The sequence below is a fragment of the Amphiprion ocellaris genome, chromosome 2, assembly GCF_022539595.1.
Source record: "Amphiprion ocellaris isolate individual 3 ecotype Okinawa chromosome 2, ASM2253959v1, whole genome shotgun sequence".
Classification (NCBI taxonomy): Eukaryota; Metazoa; Chordata; class Actinopteri; family Pomacentridae; genus Amphiprion; species Amphiprion ocellaris.
In genome coordinates, this window is record NC_072767.1 from 31,857,615 (window position 1) to 31,875,624 (window position 18,010).

Sequence of the window (18,010 nt, forward strand, 5' to 3'; positions counted from 1 at the left end):
TTTCATTTCATTGCAAATGATCCATTATCTCAACAGAAATCAAAGGTTGGAGGAAAACTGAAAACAGATTTGTGCACCAGAACTTATTTTTTTTTCTTTCCTCCCCAGTTGTTCATTGATGAACATTCAGATGTATCTGCTGTCTCTGTAACTGGATATGAAGAAGCTCCACTAGCAGCTACAGCAACATGCTGTGGACACACTGATGCTTCACTATTAATATAATGATGATATATGCAGTAATATATCAAACAGATGGATCAAACCAGCACTTTTGCTTTAACATTTCGGTGCCATGTTCTCAGGATTGTTTATGCAGGACCTTTACTTCTAATGGAGTATTTTTGCATTACTGTGTTGGTACTTACACTTAAGAAAAGGGTCTGGATACTTCTTCAACCCCTGCTGCATTTCCAACCAACTCAAAAAATGAAATGAAAATCTTTTTAAAAGCATCATTATTATTGCACATCATTTGGGACTGCTCTTTTAATTCTGCCCCTATCTCTGCCGGATTATAATTTTGGCAAGTGATTAAGAGCTCATTTCTGACATGTGAACACAGACAGATGAACCACGATATCCAGCTCTGTGTTGAACGTGACTGCGGGTTCTCAGTGCCTCATTGGCTGCATGCGAGAGGAGGAGGAGGAAGAGGAGGAGGAGGAGGAGGAAGAGGAGGAGGCCGTGCTGAGAGCCTGAGCCTGCGGAGGGAGTGTGAGGGGATGCAGGCTGACAGGATTCAGCTTCGCCTCATCGGGCCTCATCCCTCCATCCTCCCCGGCGATGCGCTGTGCGTTATGACGCCAGGCCGTTTGACGAGCGCATTACGTGGGACTGGCAGAGCAGCACAGCAGCCTCTTATGTAATGCATCGGATGCAGCTGCACGGATCATCAGGAGAGGGGGAAGAAAAAACTGTCGGATGGCTGATTTTAGTGAGAAATAACGGTGAGCTGGTTTATTACTGAGGCGGAGTGCAACGATGATAACACCGAATCGTGCGGCGCAGTAGAGCCCGTCTGGGCATCAGTGGCCTATCCCTGAGGCGCACAGACGTCTGGAGCCTGCTCAAGCTGCTGCACACCTTATTTTTCCGCGTTTTTGCTTGAAACCAATGCGGCTTGGTTTCAGAGAAGAACCAGTATCGTTTTGTCTTCTTCACCGCACTGGTTTCATCCAGCAGCCTCCGAGCTGCAGTATAAACAATGGCGGGTCCCGAGCAGTCCCAGCAGCAGCAGCAGGTAGAGGAGAAGGCAGAGCACATAGATGATGCTGAGATGGCCCTGCAAGGCATCAACATGCTGCTCAACAACGGATTCAAGGAAAGCGACGAGCTCTTCAGGAGATACAGGTGATTACTTCGCTCCTTTACGCACCAGCTGGTCACGCTGCATGAGTAATTCCACAATATGAGAGAAAAGTGGTTCAAATAGTCAAGTGAAATTCAGAGTACAACATGTTCTCTTCCAGACAAGGGTTGCACGTGTTGGTTCGCGCATTTCACAAAAAATAACTGCTCCAATTGCTTGTTTTAAATGCATTTTAGAGCCTGTTTGTCAGAGAGAGAGTCTTTGTTCCCAAGGTGTCTGATTCACACTGGCCACCTCTAACACAGAGTACATGGTGCTAGAGGTTATATTGACACATAAATGAACTATTTTTAAGATAATTTAATGAATGACTCAAGCAAAAATAGTCAAACGCTCAAATGTTCTGCCTGCAGCCTCTAAAGTGAGAACAAAAAAATGCTGCATTTCTCTCTCATGTCAACCGTCATTGCAAGTTTTACTGTGTTTTAGTGTTTGTCAAGCCAAACAAGACTTGTAAATACCCTCAGCTCTGCAAAATTTTGACACTTGGTGACATTTTATATGAATAATCTGTCAATAAACAAATCTGCAGATTTTTAATAATCTCTAATGAAAACACTCAATTGTTGCAGCCTCTGTTAAGTCTACACACTTGGACACTTGTTTTTTTCTTTCCTGCATGTCAACCAAATAGACCTTGACACCAGTCATGACAGCTGAACAGGAGACCTACTTCTGAGCATGCTCTGTTTGTGCCAAAGTTACTATGTGCAGCTCCTTTCAAACTTCAGATTCTGTCCTCTTTGCTTTTCTGGAACCCGAGATCAAGTAGTGCTCAAAAACTGCAGGAAAAGCAGAATTGAGATTTCATTGTAATTCCAACTTTCAACAAAATCTTCAACTTTTTGTATCTTGTTTTGTTTTGTGATCTCTAATTCCTCCCCGATTCTTGTTCTTTCTGCAGGACTCAAAGCCCACTGATGAGCTTTGGGGCCAGTTTCGTCAGCTTTCTGGTGAGTTTCCTCTCAGCTGCTTATAGAGCTGCAGCTGTTAATCGATCGATTGTCCAGTTATCAACTGGTCAATCATCACCAGCCTTTCTGAAGATCATTTAATCATGTATACTTATCTTAAAGACAAAAAGGTTAGAATCCATTGATTCCAGCTTCTTAAATGTAAATATTCTCTGGTTTCTGTTCTCCTCTATGACTGCGAACTGAATCATTTGGGTTGTGGATTAAACAAGACAGCTGAGGATGTCATCTTAGGCTTTGGGAAACACTGCTAGATATTTGTCCAAATGTTCAGAAACTTTATAGATCAAATGACTAATCGACAGGGGTAGGAAATGCGCTGCCTTAGAGAACTGGTCGACTATCGTCAGGATTACCGTATTTCCATTGGACGGGGGCAGCCCAGTGACGAAATCCAGCGCAATGTGGGCTGGGGACATGGCTGGGGAGGGCTGGAGCTGGAGGGCTCTAGATGTTTTGCCCTTTACATTTTTTTAAATATGATTCCATATTTGTCTCCTATCTGCTCTCTGTAAATGCTGCAGTTCAGCTGAAAAGTCCTTGAATTGTTGGCACGTGACTGTTTTTCACATTTGAGTCAGGAATAGCTTCTCGGTTGAGTCAAGGATTGCAGAATTTTTAATTTTTTACAGAATCTAGTTAGAACAAATACTTTATTCTTAGCAAATTTTTAAATGATTCATGAAGAATAAAGTGATTTTAACATGATTCAAGGACTGTCAGAGAGTTGAAAATCATATGAATCTTTCTGTTTTCACACTTTCTGGCTCTAATAAATGGTGTAGCTTTGCCAATTTTTCTAAGAAAACATGCCTTTTAAATCTGTAGTCTGGTTTTGTGGTTCTGAGAGTTGGTAAAAATTGCTGTAAATGTGCCAGATGTGACCAGGAGGCTGTTTTTCATCTGTAGTTGCAGGACACAGGAGCAGAATTAGCATCAAGCTCACAGCATCACAATTCATAAAGAAAGCATCCAGATATTGAGACCTCAGATAACCTAATCTGTCAAAGTGTTGCGTTGTTGTCACCACCGGCATCCTCTTCTTTGCGTTTCCAACCATCAGCATAATGGATGCATCTTCCTCTCAGGAACAGTATTACTCCTGCAGAGGCACATATTACTGTCCATCATTGATGAGAGACAGAGATTTTTCAGTGTGGCCTCACACACAAACAGACAACACACACTTTGTCGCTCCCCATAGTGTCGACACTCGTGCAGCATGAAGCCAGAGATGATGTCATCCTCTGTCCCCATATAATACACCGTCCTGAAGGCAGTGGGGGTGGCAACAGCTGACCATCATTCATATACGAATAGTTACAGTTTTATTATTCGCTTCACTGCATTTCTCAGATCATCCGGTCACTTGTGCTCAACGTTAAAGCAGTTCTTTTGAACACATTCATGCAAATGCTTTAGTACAACTGTCTGCTGTTTCTGACACCATCAGTTGCTTATGTCAGGCTGGTATTCAGCGATGGAAAGTAAATTTCCACAAGCATTGGGCTCCTGTAAATTTTTGAGATACTTTACTTGAATGTTTCTATGTTATGCTCATTTATTTTGCCCCTCCACTAATTTCAGAGGGAAATTTTGTACTTTCTACTTCATTGCATTTATCTGGATGCTTTGGTTACTTTCAAGATGCAAATTTGACACAATGGATAATATAAGAAGCTCTTAAATTACAACGCATAGGTGGTTTTCAGTCTTTTTGGCTTCTTACAAACAACAGTGTTCAGACTCACATTGAAGATGTCTATGATTTGTCAACAGCTCCACTGAAACTGTGATTTTTTTTCTCCCCCACATGGTTTCATTTAAATGAATGTTCCAGTAATCTCGTATCTCACCTGAAAACAGAGTTGTGGATCAGAACTTAGTTTTTTCTTCTTTTGTCTCCCATTAATCATGTTTTGAGTGCCCAGATTTATCTGCTGTCCCTGGATATGAAACTAACTATAAAGTAGTTCAAACATGTGACAGCTACAACAGTAACATGCTGCTGACACACTGATGCTTCACTAATAATATTCTAATGATAGCAAATATAGTAATATATCAGAGTGACCAAGAAAAACTAAAACCTTTACCCTTTTACTAAAGTACGATTATTCATCCAGGACTTTTACATGTAGAAAAGTATTTTTACATCGCTGTATTGGTACTTTTACTTAAGGATCTGAATGCTTCTTCTAACACCTGTTTTTCTGTTAAATAATTTTACCCTCCAAAACATCTGACCTGCAATTCATTGTATAAGTCCTTACGTGCAAATTTGTTGAATAAATGATCATATTCTATCGAGCATATATTCTATAAATATCTATTAAGCTGTTTATGTAAATGTGCCCTGACATGATGGTGTCATTGTGATACGGAAAACAAAAAGCCTAGACTCTTTTAATTCTCTGCTTGGCGCAAAATAACAAATACAAAATTAGAAAAATAGAAGCAGCCCTTAGACAGAACTGTACATGCAGTGCTGTATGGTGAATTACATTACACTCTTTATTCATCTCACGATGTTCTCGTGTGTCGGGCCACTGATTCTCATCCACATCACCCCAGATATCGTCCCTCCACTGCACCACAGAAAGAATGTTTTGGAATGTCTTATCCAGCCTCTGCAGGCGTCTGCTCTGATGTATTATTTTCTTTTGCGCTATGCGGTGTTGTAATAGACTCTTTTATTTTTTTCTTCCTGTATCACAATGACATGCTCTGTCAACAGATTACAGTACAAGGCGTTAATGTGTCCAATCTCTTGCAGTCAGTCTCCCACATACAGTCATGTGCGACTTTCTGTGGAAATTGATATACGCCCAAAAGAGAAAGTGCTGCCTTGTGCATTTTCAATCTCCGTCATCAAAACCCGGAGCACTGCTTCTTTCTCCATCCTCCTGTCCTTTGCTTGCTGCAGCTTCAGCACCAGGTCATCTACGACTCCGCTCAAGTACTTTAAAATTACTCTACACTATCAACTTATTGGAGTAATTCAGCCATAAATATTCAAACTGTAAACCGATTCTACACCCACCCTGCAAGCTGGCGAGGTTTTTTTAGATTTGTACCGTATAAAACGCTGTAGGCCTGAATCTGTGTTTCAGAGACTGTCATAAGTACACCGTAGTTTCAAGGTGGAAATGTTAAGTTATGTTGTTAACTATTTGTTTCAGTCAAAAGAAAACATGTTAACAATGTAGCAAATTATTGCCCTTCTAGTGTAGTTGTACCATTTTTGGACTGCATTCATATATCTGTAAAAGGGTCCACAAGGACTCTCTGGGAGATGATGAAATTTAGACATGGACACTGACAGGTGTGGACACTACAATTCATAGTTTTTGCTGTTATACTGCTTTTCTAGTCTGCAAGAGTCACATCAGAGAATTTTGTGCCTTACATACTCATCATGCAGCTCTACCAGAGATGTGATACAGACCAAAATTTGTTTCTGGGTAGTGACTACACTACCAGGGCTGTGATGTGCATCATTCTGTGGAATATCTAAATATGATCTGCTGTGAGTGTATGGAATGGAGTCTTCCAGTCTACATGCAAGCAGGCTAGAAAAGTAATGTAATAATAGCAACGTCATGCCTGGGATGTCTGCTGGTGTTCACAGGAGTCTGTGTGTTCATGTGCAAGGGAGTATAATCAAGCCTTTACTTTCTTTGGTCCATCATTGCAAATAGCAACATTGAGGTGGCATTTTTTATGCATATATACAAAATTAATGCTAACTGAGAAGTTGTGCCAAGGAGCTTCACACATGTGCATTAGATATTTGTAATTATACAAGTAATTTCTATCAGCTGTGAACAAATGTTTTCTTTTTGTTTAACACAGTGAATCGAAGAGAGTTTGGGGTCTTTCTGTGAGATCTGTGTTTTGAGAAACGCTGTGAGAAATGTGCGAAATCACTGAACAGTGTTAACAGTTTAGCAGGGAAAAACTTCTGCTGTGATAAGAAAGTGATGATAAAGATCAGTTGGATCCCAGTTCCTGTACATGTCATAATTGAGAAACAGCTGTCTTATAGACTTTTCCTTATAGATAGTACTACCTCCTTCACTTATTTGGTTATTTTTTGCCTGCTTCAAACTGAGCCCAAACCAAGACTTTCTGATTCTGTCAGCTGGGAAGCATCTTCTCACCCCCACACAGCTGTACAGATGTCACTGTGTTCCTCCATTCACTGTGATGCAGAAAGAGGCCTTTTGACCTTGCCTGCTTTTTAAGACTATTACATAACACTCTGACACTTTTATAACAAGATTGTGAGCTGGCTCAAGCATAAATCTGCTCTGTGAACCACGACAATTGAATATCAGAGTGCAAGATAAGATTTTTTGATTCCCTTTGACTCAGATATATCATTAAGACAAATGAGAACAAGTTTAATCAGCATTTCCTTGCAGAATGCCATGATGACATTCGAGGAGGAGAAGATGCAGACGGCCTGTGATGATCTGAGGACCACTGAGAAGCTGTGTGAGAGCGACAGTGCCGGAGTGATAGAGACAATCAGAAACAAGATTAAAAAGAGTGTAAGTGCAAAACCATGTGCAAAAAAAGTCTGAAAAAGTATTGTGTAGACTGTTGGAGGACTAAGCCGAGCAGATAGTTGTGCGGAATTGAAATCCAGAGATGCTGATAACACCAATTTGCAAATTTAGATGGATTCCATTGTTGCCTACATCTCCTGATATCACCACCAGAACAGGCTGCAGTTCAGATAACAATGTTAAGATCCTCAGCATCGGGCGTAATGATGCAGGCAGCAGTGAGATCATGCCGAAGCCACCAACAGATTCAATTAGTACATCTGTGAAATTTAATCAGCAAACTGAGTGAGGGAGTCCAGGGAATGTCTCGCAGCTCTGGGTCACTCAGAAAACTCCTTTTTCCTCTGCCTGCCTGCCAACCGACCGTTGGGGAAACTGGTTGGAAGAGCCACACTGCTGACTGAACATGTGTGTTTGTGTTACAGATGGACTCCCAACGGTCCGGCGTTGTTGTCGTAGACCGACTGCAGAGACAGATCATTGTCGCTGACTGCCAGGTGTACCTCGCTGTGCTCTCCTTCGTCAAACAGGAACTCTCAGGTAATCAGAGTCTACACACAAACCAAACAGTGCAGCCTAAATGTTGGTGGTGTTGGTCTGTCGTGACACAATAGAGATGTCATGATCATCTGGCAACAATGCAACATTCTGCTGGGAAATCTTGGGTCTTCGCACTAATCCGCATGTTACTTTGACACGTACCGTCCATCTAGACATTGTTTACACCAAGCACACCTCCCCATGGCAACAGCATCCCCCAGCAGGTCAATGCAACACATCACAAAACTGCTCAGGAACAGCTCAAGGAACACCCGAGGTCTCATACCGATTGAGCATCTCTGGGATGCGCTGGAACAAACCTGATCCATAGAGGTCTGACCTACAGGACCCGAAGGATCTGCTGCTGATGTCCCACAGTCAGACACCTCTAGAGGTCCCATGTTCATGCTGTGATGGATCAGATCCACTTTGGTGACTTGAGGAACATGCATAAAATTAAGAAGGTGGTTTTAATGTTGTGGCTAACAAGTGTATAATACAGGACAGGAACAAATCTGTGTGTTATAAGAAATATGTAGTTTTGACTGCATTAGTAATGATTGAAGTCAGTTCCATAATCTGAACAGATTACTCAGTGTCATCATTTCAGTCCTCTTTGTTCTTGGCTTGCACTTCTACACAAATACACACATTTATAATTAGAGTGGTTGAAGCAACTTTTTAATTACTGCTTCTTGTCCATTGATCTGTCCCATTCTTGCAATTTAATATCCCAGGGACGTCTTGAGGGAAATTCTTCCAATTTTTCATAAAGGTTCACTTGGGCTCAAAGGTGAACTGATTAGATTTTGATTTTCAAAGGCCACTTGACCAAAACCCATGAATTTATGGGCTAATTATGGCAAAATTTGTCTATTTGGATAAGATGATAAAGCAATGACATTTTATATCTAAAAAAAGCACTTTCATTTTGATATCATATAGTTCTGTAAAAAAACAAAACAAAACAGGGAAGCAAAAAAACATTTTCTTCAATTATCTAACGTTACATCTCAGGAATAGAAAGAGAGACTGTGACAATATTTAACATTTGGTCAGACACTGAATTAACAGTAATCTTGGGTGACACCCGTAAAATCCCTTAAAATCTTCACTGCATAAATAATATGTTTTTGGACAGACATGATCATAAACTGCAGCTTTACTTGTTGGCAGAGGCATAAAGCTGTGAGTTGGTAATTGTAGTTTTAGTTGATTGTGGTTGGACAAATAACCCTAGCTCCAAATCTAATAAGGGAGCAATAATTTAGATAAGTGTCTGGTATATTATGTAATGCTAACAATTAGTCACACTAATTTTCAGTTCATGTATAGTAAATTAATCTGTTTGCTTGATTTATTATCAAAAATAAATAACTAATCAATGGATTGTGGGCAGTTGTCATGGGCAAGAGATAATAATTGCTTATCAGTCTGTGTTGTCCTGTTTTAGATAATTGTAATTTCCGTATGTTGGGGTCAGGTTTGTTGGTCAGATATAACAAGAAATTACATTTGATGGATGTAAAAGTTAATTGATGAGAATTTATAGTCATGCTAACTGTGAGACTGAGACTGAACTGAGACACAGCTGGACTTTTAGCTACATTCTAACATCAGCTTGCTTGACATTTAACAGATATAATGTTTACCATTTTAGTTATGCATGCTTGGGGGCAGTGGTGGTGCAACGGTTAAGTCTCTGGATTACTGCTCAGAAGGTCAGAGGTTCAAACCCCGATGTGGCCACTGTTAGGCCCTTGAGCAGGGCCCTTAACCCTTCCTGCTCCAGGGGCGCTGTACCACGGCTGACCCGTCGCTCTGACTCCCCCAATTGGGGAGATATGCGGAAATCAGAATTTCCCCTCGTGGGATTAATAAGGGATAATAAAATAAAATAAAATAAAAAATAGCATGCTAATTACCACTAAACACAAGGAAAAATGAGGCTGATGAGAAATACTTTGTTGCTAGCTTGACTTGAATGCTCTGTAGATAAACTGATGATATATATATTCATTAATGGAAACCAACTAGACTAATTAACAACCCCATTTTGAAAAATTCTGGTCTTGTTTTTCCACCTCACTATGCAACGCCTCACAGGAAGTGCCTTATTGATTGTTTCCACTGACAGCATACATCAAAGGCGGCTGGATTCTTCGTAAGGCCTGGAAAATGTACAATAAGTGCCACAGCGACATCAGCCAGCTGCAGGAGTCGTGTCAGCGGAGGTCCTCCGGCAACCAGGAGTCCCTGTCAGCGGACAACGCCAACCACAACGCCCCGGTGGAGAACGTTGTGACAGCAGAAGCCCTGGACCGACTCAAGGGCTCCGTCAGCTTCGGCTATGGCCTCTTCCACCTGTGCATCTCCATGGTGCCGCCACACCTGCTCAAGATTATCAACCTGCTGGGTTTCCCCGGCGACCGTCTCCAGGGCCTGTCCTCCCTGATGTATGCAAGCGAGAGCAAAGACATGAAGGCACCACTGGCTACGTGAGTATCCTCAGGTCTCAGCATTTACTTACACAGAGAGACAGTTTAAACACAGTCAGTAGTTCATTTTAAATGGTTCATTACATGTAAAGTTTATTTAAAGCGGCTTTGTTAGTATCTGTGTTAATGGATGAAAGGTCTGCATGTTAATTGAAAAGTGTTGAACCCATAGATATTCATATCATGGATAGTGCCCTTCAGCTCTCTTTGTGTTGTTCAGCTAATTATTTACATTTTATGGTTTATATGTATTCCTCCTGTCAGTTCCAATTGTTTGTGTTGATAAAGTTCTTTTTCTGCTCAGCACCAAATGACGGACAAAGTAACTAAGAGGCCAAAACAGAGCTTATTAACAGTAACTATTACACTTACATAAATTCTGTTTTTGATAGATGTGTAATAGACAGTCAGGTTTGTAAAGTTGTATTGTGTCAATGATGTGTTTGCAGCTTGAAGCCCACAGCTGGCCAAAAAATCTACATCAGCTTTACTTTTTGTAGTTTTATTATCCGTCCATTGTAACAGTAAATTAAAACAACAATTGTTGATGCTACTTTCTAGAATCTTTGATATAAACTATGTCGTGTCTTGTCATGTGACGTTCATTAGTACGTTTACTAAAAAAAATTTCACAAAAAGTTTTTAAAAAAGGAACTTGACATAATTAATTAAAGAATCCAAACCTCATGTTGGCCCCTATAGAGCATCTCTCTTATGTTTTATTGCACAAAAAAATTAAATATGTTTTATGCTGTGAATATGAATTCCTTTTTTCTAAATTTAAAGAGTAATTGAAGATGGAGTGTTAAAGTTGACAAAGCAGTCTGACCAAGTGTTGCAAGTGGTGTAAAGTGGAGCCTGAACATTACACGGGCAAATGTGAGCTGTAAAAATAGGAAAACATTTAGTTGCAAAATAAAGAGCAGCTTCCAAAAGAAAAAAAAATAAAGCAAAGATTAATTTGTACAATTTTAAAAGTAGTAGGTAGAGAATAAGTAGACAAGATTTTTAAAAATTTCATCACACGGCTATTATCTAAAAGAGATGCTTCTTTAAACTTCAGGACAAACTCTGACAGGTGAGAGCTTTTAGAATTTAATGTCTTTTTATTCTGTTTTTTAATCCAAACAAATAAATTTAACTCTAAGCCGATTAAGGATCTTTTTAGAGCACCTTTTTTCAAAAATAATCTTATTACTGCTTCCATTTGTTTGCTGCACAGGAGCTTGGAGAGTTTGTTTTTAAGATCAAGTTTTAAGCCACATAGAGAAGTCCAAGCTTTTGTAGATACTCAGTTTAATGCCTATTCAGACTTAGACAGAAACTGAACACTGTCATCTCTTGTTTTGTTGCTCAGGTTGGCCCTCTTGTGGTACCACACAGTAGTGCTGCCTTTCTTTGCTCTGGACGGCTCTGACACACATGCAGGGCTGCTGGAGGCCAAAGCTATTCTGCAGAGAAAGTCGGTGGTTTACCCCAACTCGTCTCTCTTCATGTTCTTTAAAGGAAGAGTTCAAAGGCTAGAGGTACGTACTGCAGGCTTAAAGTTTATAATAATCATACGGAAAACTTTAACCAGTCTGTTTAGTATGCAACTTGTCTATTTGTGTGATGCTGGATGAAGACTCTGGATGAGAAATACAACAGTAGAATCAGAAAATAATCTTTCATCCTGCAGCCTCTCTGTTCGAACACATACAGTTAATATGCATGTGAGATGGATCATTAAGTCACCGACATCTGATCCACCATCTACTGATCTAACTCTGTCATTCAACACATGCATGTAGTCTGTGTGTAACACGATTAGCATTACCTGCTGGTGTGTGTGCTCTCTCCTCTGTCCCCAGTGCCATATCAACAGTGCTTTGGCCTGTTTCCATGATGCATTAGAGCTTGCATCAGACCAAAGAGAGATCCAGCATGTGTGTCTCTATGAGATTGGTACGTGTTTTCTCATCAGGTTAGTTGTGACATACTGGTAGCAGGCGTGAAGCGCAGCGAGGGATTCATTTTGTTCTGTGTGCTTCTCTCTGGGCCAGGTTGGTGTAGCATGATAGAGATGAACTTCGAGGACGCGTACAGGGCGTTCGAAAGGCTGAAGAATGAGTCACGCTGGTCACAGTGCTACTATGCCTACTTGACCGGAGGTAAGTCTGACACACACTAGCGAACACTCACACTGCCGGGTTTGTTTCTCTGTGTCCTGTCCTGTTATGTCCCAGTTTTTCTTGGGTGCAGGGAAGCACCCGAGCAGCTGTTTAAAAGCAGCTGTTTTCGCTTCAACAAGGTCATTTATTGCTGATTAACAAACAAATGAGGAAAAAAAATGCAAAGTGGACATAAATGTAAGAAAAATCTATCTGCTAGTCTGCTAAATCAAAGAAAAGGGTGAAACTATACAGGCTCCAACATAGACTGATAATGTCAGAAATCTACAAAAACAAAACAAGGAAAATCCTGACAGATTTTGAAATCATGTTGTATCATGCGCATAAGGGGAAATTTCACAGATATTTTTCTCTTTAATCTCAGACATGCGCACATTACAACTGGAAAATAATGCCATGATAGATGGGAGAACGCGATATTAGGATTATCGATCTGTTATTTCCTCACATTACCAAATAATCTAGGCCAAACATCCGTTCATTCCAAGATGCAAATAGGGCTGTGTGATCCCCACTCCCTGGTTGGACCGTGACCGCAGAGGCGTGGCTGCAACCAGGAGTCCAGTGATTGGTGCAGCGCTCCCCAGGCTGACCAACCGAAAACTGCCAACTCCTTTAAAAGAGTTAGCGCTTCAACTGAACGGGGCAGCTGACTTCCAGCGTGTCATTCTGTGTGATCTGTGTGGTTGAGGCAAGATTGTCTGTGTGAAAGGAATTGGGCAAGGGTTAGAATCAAAAACTGATACAGCCTCATTTCATTCCAGGTAGTTCCTTTTGTCTAGGTTTCACCAGGATTAGGGGTGCTGACTCCTGTGTAAGTTTTGTTTTGTCAGTTCCCATGTAGTGAGTTTTTTTTGTTCCGTTTTTTCTTTTGTCCACCGCGATGGTAGTGTTAAGTTCTCCTTATGAGAACTCTTTTTGTGTTTTGCTATTTTCTTTGATTTGAGCAGCACCCACCAGCCCTCTTCCTTAGTTTTGCCTCAGTTTGTATAGTAACGTGCACATTTCTGTTCAACCTTTTCTGTAATAAATAATTTGATTTTTACCACCAACAACTGTTTATGTTGCCCCCCCCCCCCCCCCCCCCCCCCCCCCCTCCCGAGGCGGGGTTGTAACAACCAGCCTCTGAAAGGTGGCAGGTGTCTGGTTGAGTGTCCAGGCAGTGGGACAAGTGCCTCAGTCAAACAAACCAAATCTCTGGTAACCAGTAGTAAGTGGCTATGGAGTACACACTGACACCAGGAAACCACTATCAAAGAATTACAAGTAAATACAGAACAAGGTGCACAGAGGCGATCTGCTCACACTAAATCACAGTAAGATGCAGCTATAAACCTGCCACTGGATGCTCATTTTAGGCACCTTTGTCCTTCCCTTCTGCTTTTTGTGCGTCCCCATTTTCTTCACAATGGGAAACACTGGGCAGCAACCTACCACATTGAAAAAGTCAAGTTTTTGAATTTGGATAATGCGATAAAGCAGCCCTGCTATATTTTTTCAGTATATTATCCAGTTTCTGACAGTCGTCGCCTCTTAACGTGGAAATATTTACCTAAACAGTTGCACCAGTCATCATTCTGAGGGGACAGGAAGCTGCATCCTTTGTTTACACTCCCCCATAATGGCTGTAATTGGTTTAAAGCAATACAAACAAGCCAGAGTGTTTTTTTTCCTCATTCAGTTACCGAATGATAGTGAGGTGCAGCCAGACCATTATCCTCTACAAAATGGCATTTTTACCGAGACTGTAGCGGCGCTAACTGTCAGACTTGCTGCTGTGATTGGAGTACAGGCTTCCTATCAGTCAGAGGCAGCCAGGTGCTACAGGAGCCAGTCCAGAAAACCCACTCACGATGTCTAGTTTCCCAGAGAGAGAGAAGTTGTGAAGCCCTGGAGGCAGTAACGGTCCTCTCTGTGTTTTCTGTCAGTGTGTCAGGGAGCTGCAGGAGACCTGGATGGAGCAAGCGGAGTTTTCAAGGACGTGCAGAAGCTGTTCAAGAGAAAAAACAACCAGATAGAGCAATTTGCTGTCAAAAGGGTGGGTATCGCTGCAACCTTCACCCCCTTTTGAAAGTCACTGCGAGTGAATCACAAAAGTTTTCCATGTCTGTGTGATTTCTGCCTGCAGGCTGAGAGACTGAGGAAGATCTCACCCACCAGAGAGCTATGCATCCTCGGCGTAATCGAAGTGCTTTATCTGTGGAAAGCACTGCCGAACTGCTCGTCATCTAAACTGCAGATAATGAATCAAGGTGAGTGTAGCCTATGTGATTCAGAAAAAAAATAACATGCAGCAGCCAGATTTTTTAAATGTTTAGCCCTGTGTGATGGTTTCCTCCGGTGTGTTCAGTGTTACAGAGTTTAGATGAAGCTTCGTGTAGAGGCCTGAAACACCTCCTTCTCGGTGCCATTCATAAATGTCATGGGAATATGAGGGATGCTCTTCAGGTATCTCTCAGAGCTGAATGTGTTAACAGTTAATCCACACTGGTTATTTTTACTCATCCTGCTCTTCCTGTTCTTTTCATCTGTGATCCAGTCTTTCCAGCTGGCTGCTAGGGACGAATACGGGCGGCAAATCAACTCGTATGTTCAGCCGTATGCCGTCTACGAGCTGGGATGCGTTCTCCTCGGAAAACCAGAGGTCAGTCTGCTGCACACAGCTTTCAGAATCTTAGTTATTTTATTGTGGATTGCAGTGCTCAGTTATAACACTCAGTTTCTCTACTTGCAATTCAGACAGTGGGAAAGGGGAGATCATTGCTACTTCAAGCAAAGGTAAAAAGCATCACAGATCAATCATCTGCATTGGAGGGTAATTATATTTTTCTCAGAATTCTCAGATCTATGTGTTTCAAATGTTTTAGGAGGATTTTACAGGCTATGACTTTGAGAACCGGCTCCACGTTCGCATCCATTCAGCCCTGGCTTCTTTGAAGGAAGTAGTGCCTCAGTGACTCCAGGAAGGAGAGCTGCCATGGCTCAAGCTTTGCACAAAGTTTTAAGCCATTCACAGTAATCGTTTGACATTCGAGTGAACAGACTGCTGTGTTTTTCATTCCTAAAGGATTCAGAGAAATACGCGTTTGTCACTTTACCCAGTCAGACTGAGAATAATCTCTTTGCATTCTGTACGGTGTCGGACATGTGTTCCTACCGGCTCAGCACACAGGTGGAAACAGCTGGTATAGCTAGAAGTTTAGAAACTATGCTTCAAATCTCCAAAGTTATCTTACTTGTTAACCAGGAGGATGGTCCCCAGTATTCATTCATACTTGAGTATCTGGTTAGCCATTTTAACATTTCATATGTATTGTAGATGTCTGTAATTCATTTCTCCTCGTCTAAAAGAAGGTGGGTGTTTCAGATGTTCACATTGTCATTCCTCCAGCACAAGGCTTTTTCAACACAGGTATCCACAATTCAGCCGCAGATATCTACAATGTGCCTTGCAGATATTTGCAGCTGAATTGTGACTCGTAGTAGTTCAAGTTTCAGGTGTCTACAGTTTAATTTTGACTAGTCATAAATTGTATTTAAGATATCTTCAATGCCTCTCAATATGAGATTTCTACATTGTCCTTTTGAGATATCTTAAATTAGGTTAAAACTTTTGAGAATGGCTTTTGTAGATTTCTCAAAATGTAGTCAAAGATATCTTGAATTTGAGTTTTGTCAGCAGCTATGGCAAGTAGGAAGCGAAGACGGCAGTACAGCATATGACAAGCTCTTTTACCGCCATGTCAGAGCAGCTTGAGGCCAAAGTTCTGGTAAATTTCGACCACAAGTCTCTAATGATCTCCACAAACTCTTTGCTGATGAGCTCTTCCTTTTTAATAGCATTTCCTAATGATCTTATCCACCACAGCAGTTGCCATTCCTTCTGCTTTGTCTGTTCAAATGCTTTGATGGACCAGTATCCAACAGGATGCCTCAAATGAGCAGCATGATGCACAACAACTAGTCAGATTAACATTTTGGAGATACTGGCAACTCTTATTTTGATTAGTCCAAACTGAATAAATAGTTGTGATTGTGACTAGTCAAAATGAAGTTATCGATATAGATAAATGTGGAATAAAAATTTTAGTCAAAATAACATAACTGATATCTGTCATTTTAAATCCAGAAAATCAAACTCAGCTATTATATGTTCAAATAATTTGCTGTATGAGTACAAGGTGCAAACCTGGCAACCCCACTAACGCTATAGAACTGCTTCCACCCAGCAGTAGTTGGTCTAGAATAGGAAAACCACAAGGTAGAATTGTTTCAATGCTATTGTTATTATGGTGTAAGATGAATAATAACCAGCACATGAGATACATAACACAGTTTGGGGTGGGTGTTTTGTTTTTGAAGTTTCACTGAGCTATGCTGGCTGTTTCCTCCTGCTTTCAGTCTTTGTGCAAACCTAAGCCTCTTTCTGGACTTAATGCACAGAGATGAAACTGATATGAACCTCTAACTGTTCCTTTAAGTGTTTTCCTCACCCGTATGTGTTTGCTAGCTTGTAACAACTTTCCTCATTGTATTTGGAGGATTTTAATTCCGCCTCTCCCTTCAGCGAGCAATTCAGCACCTAAAAGTAATGAGATCCTTTAATAGTAACTTTACAATAAGTAAAATACAGGTAATAGTGTTTTTCACACTCATTTGAGCCATTCGAGCTTGTCACTCCAATAATAAAATAGAATAAATTGATGCCAGTTCTTTACCACTTCACATATCATAAAAAAAACATTTAGTATTTGGATTTATATATTCTTATAAGTGACTCCAGGTGTTGCTTCTTAAATTTTCATAAAGCTGCTTGTTAAATTGGAAAATAGACTTTGAAATGAGTCTTATCACACTGGGGGTCACTTAGATTCACAACAGAAATAACTTAACAAACTAAACAGTCACAGAGGTTAGTTAAATAACATCACTGGTCACCTAAAGTCACACGGAGTAATACCTAGGCTGCTGAGTCACATTCCAGTAGTTGGACATTTATAGTAAGTGCGATCACCACACTTCACAATGTCCTGATGGCGTTTTTTGTTTTTTTTTAACGTGAGAGCATTGGGCATTGATTATGTGCACTATGAATGGTATGGCAGGGTAACAGCGGCTTTAAGACTGTACTAAAGTCAAATGCACCTGTGTGTCCATTCCTGCATACACATGAAGGTATTTTAACCAGTACCTGCAGTACTGTAATGTTACCTCTTGAAAGGTGCTGCTAAATGTCAGCCTAAATAAACATGTATTACTTACTTTAATAGTGTTTTAGTGATAGAAGCTTTTGAATTAGTTCTTAATAGTGGCAAATTTATTTACTACGTACAGAAGGTGTACTTTTACAAGCATTGTTTATGCCATCTTTGGTTCGTGGTGGCCAGTTTTAGCAGTCGAGCTGATCCCAGTGTACGATCTTGTATTGCACGCTGCTACGAGAGATTTTAACAACCTTTCTAAACTGTTTTACTCTGTACATATGAAGTATTCTGTGCAGGGTTTTTGCCTTTTATTAAAGAACACTATGAATACGTGTCATCCGAGCAATATAAGCGAATGAAGGGTGTCATGTAGTGATTTACAGAGGCTTTCGACAACAGTGTTTTTCATCTCATGTTCAAGGTTGTGGACATTTACTTTGCTCACACGTATCTGGTAAGACAATGCTCGTCATCCCTCGTGGCTGTGATGGATGTAAAATTGTGGTAAATGTTGACGTGACCGCCGTGCAAGTGGTCGGTAACGTAACGGTGAAATGTCAGTAAGATACTTCTGTCACTGAAGAGTTTTCCTTTCTTTTGTGGAAATTGAAGTTACAAGTCAGGATGATGGTGTTCCAATGTGTCACTGAACTCTACAATAAACTGTTCTCCATTAA

General features: G+C 40.8%; 1 protein-coding gene across 1 annotated transcript; it reads left to right on the top strand.

Moving 5' to 3' along the window:
* The first annotated feature begins 677 nt into the window (after positions 1-677).
* Positions 678-18,010, top strand: LOC111565048 (tetratricopeptide repeat protein 39C). The gene is made up of 14 exons (XM_023265006.3): positions 678-1,353; positions 2,277-2,325; positions 6,774-6,902; positions 7,346-7,460; positions 9,598-9,958; positions 11,316-11,484; positions 11,809-11,902; positions 12,001-12,108; positions 14,058-14,167; positions 14,258-14,381; positions 14,480-14,577; positions 14,669-14,773; positions 14,869-14,907; positions 14,997-18,010. Exons 1-14 carry the CDS (start codon positions 1,208-1,210, stop codon positions 15,084-15,086), a joined length of 1,737 nt encoding a protein of 578 aa, XP_023120774.1. The 5' UTR covers positions 678-1,207; the 3' UTR covers positions 15,087-18,010.

Bases quoted from the DNA above. Each gene is read 5' to 3' on its own strand.
- LOC111565048 (XM_023265006.3), top strand. From the start codon at position 1,208: ATGGCGGGTCCCGAGCAGTCCCAGCAGCAGCAGCAGGTAGAGGAGAAG. The intron at 6,903-7,345 runs GTAAGTGCAAAA...TTTGTGTTACAG, and splicing joins GAAACAAGATTAAAAAGAGT to ATGGACTCCCAACGGTCCGG. The intron at 12,109-14,057 runs GTAAGTCTGACA...GTTTTCTGTCAG, and splicing joins CTATGCCTACTTGACCGGAG to TGTGTCAGGGAGCTGCAGGA.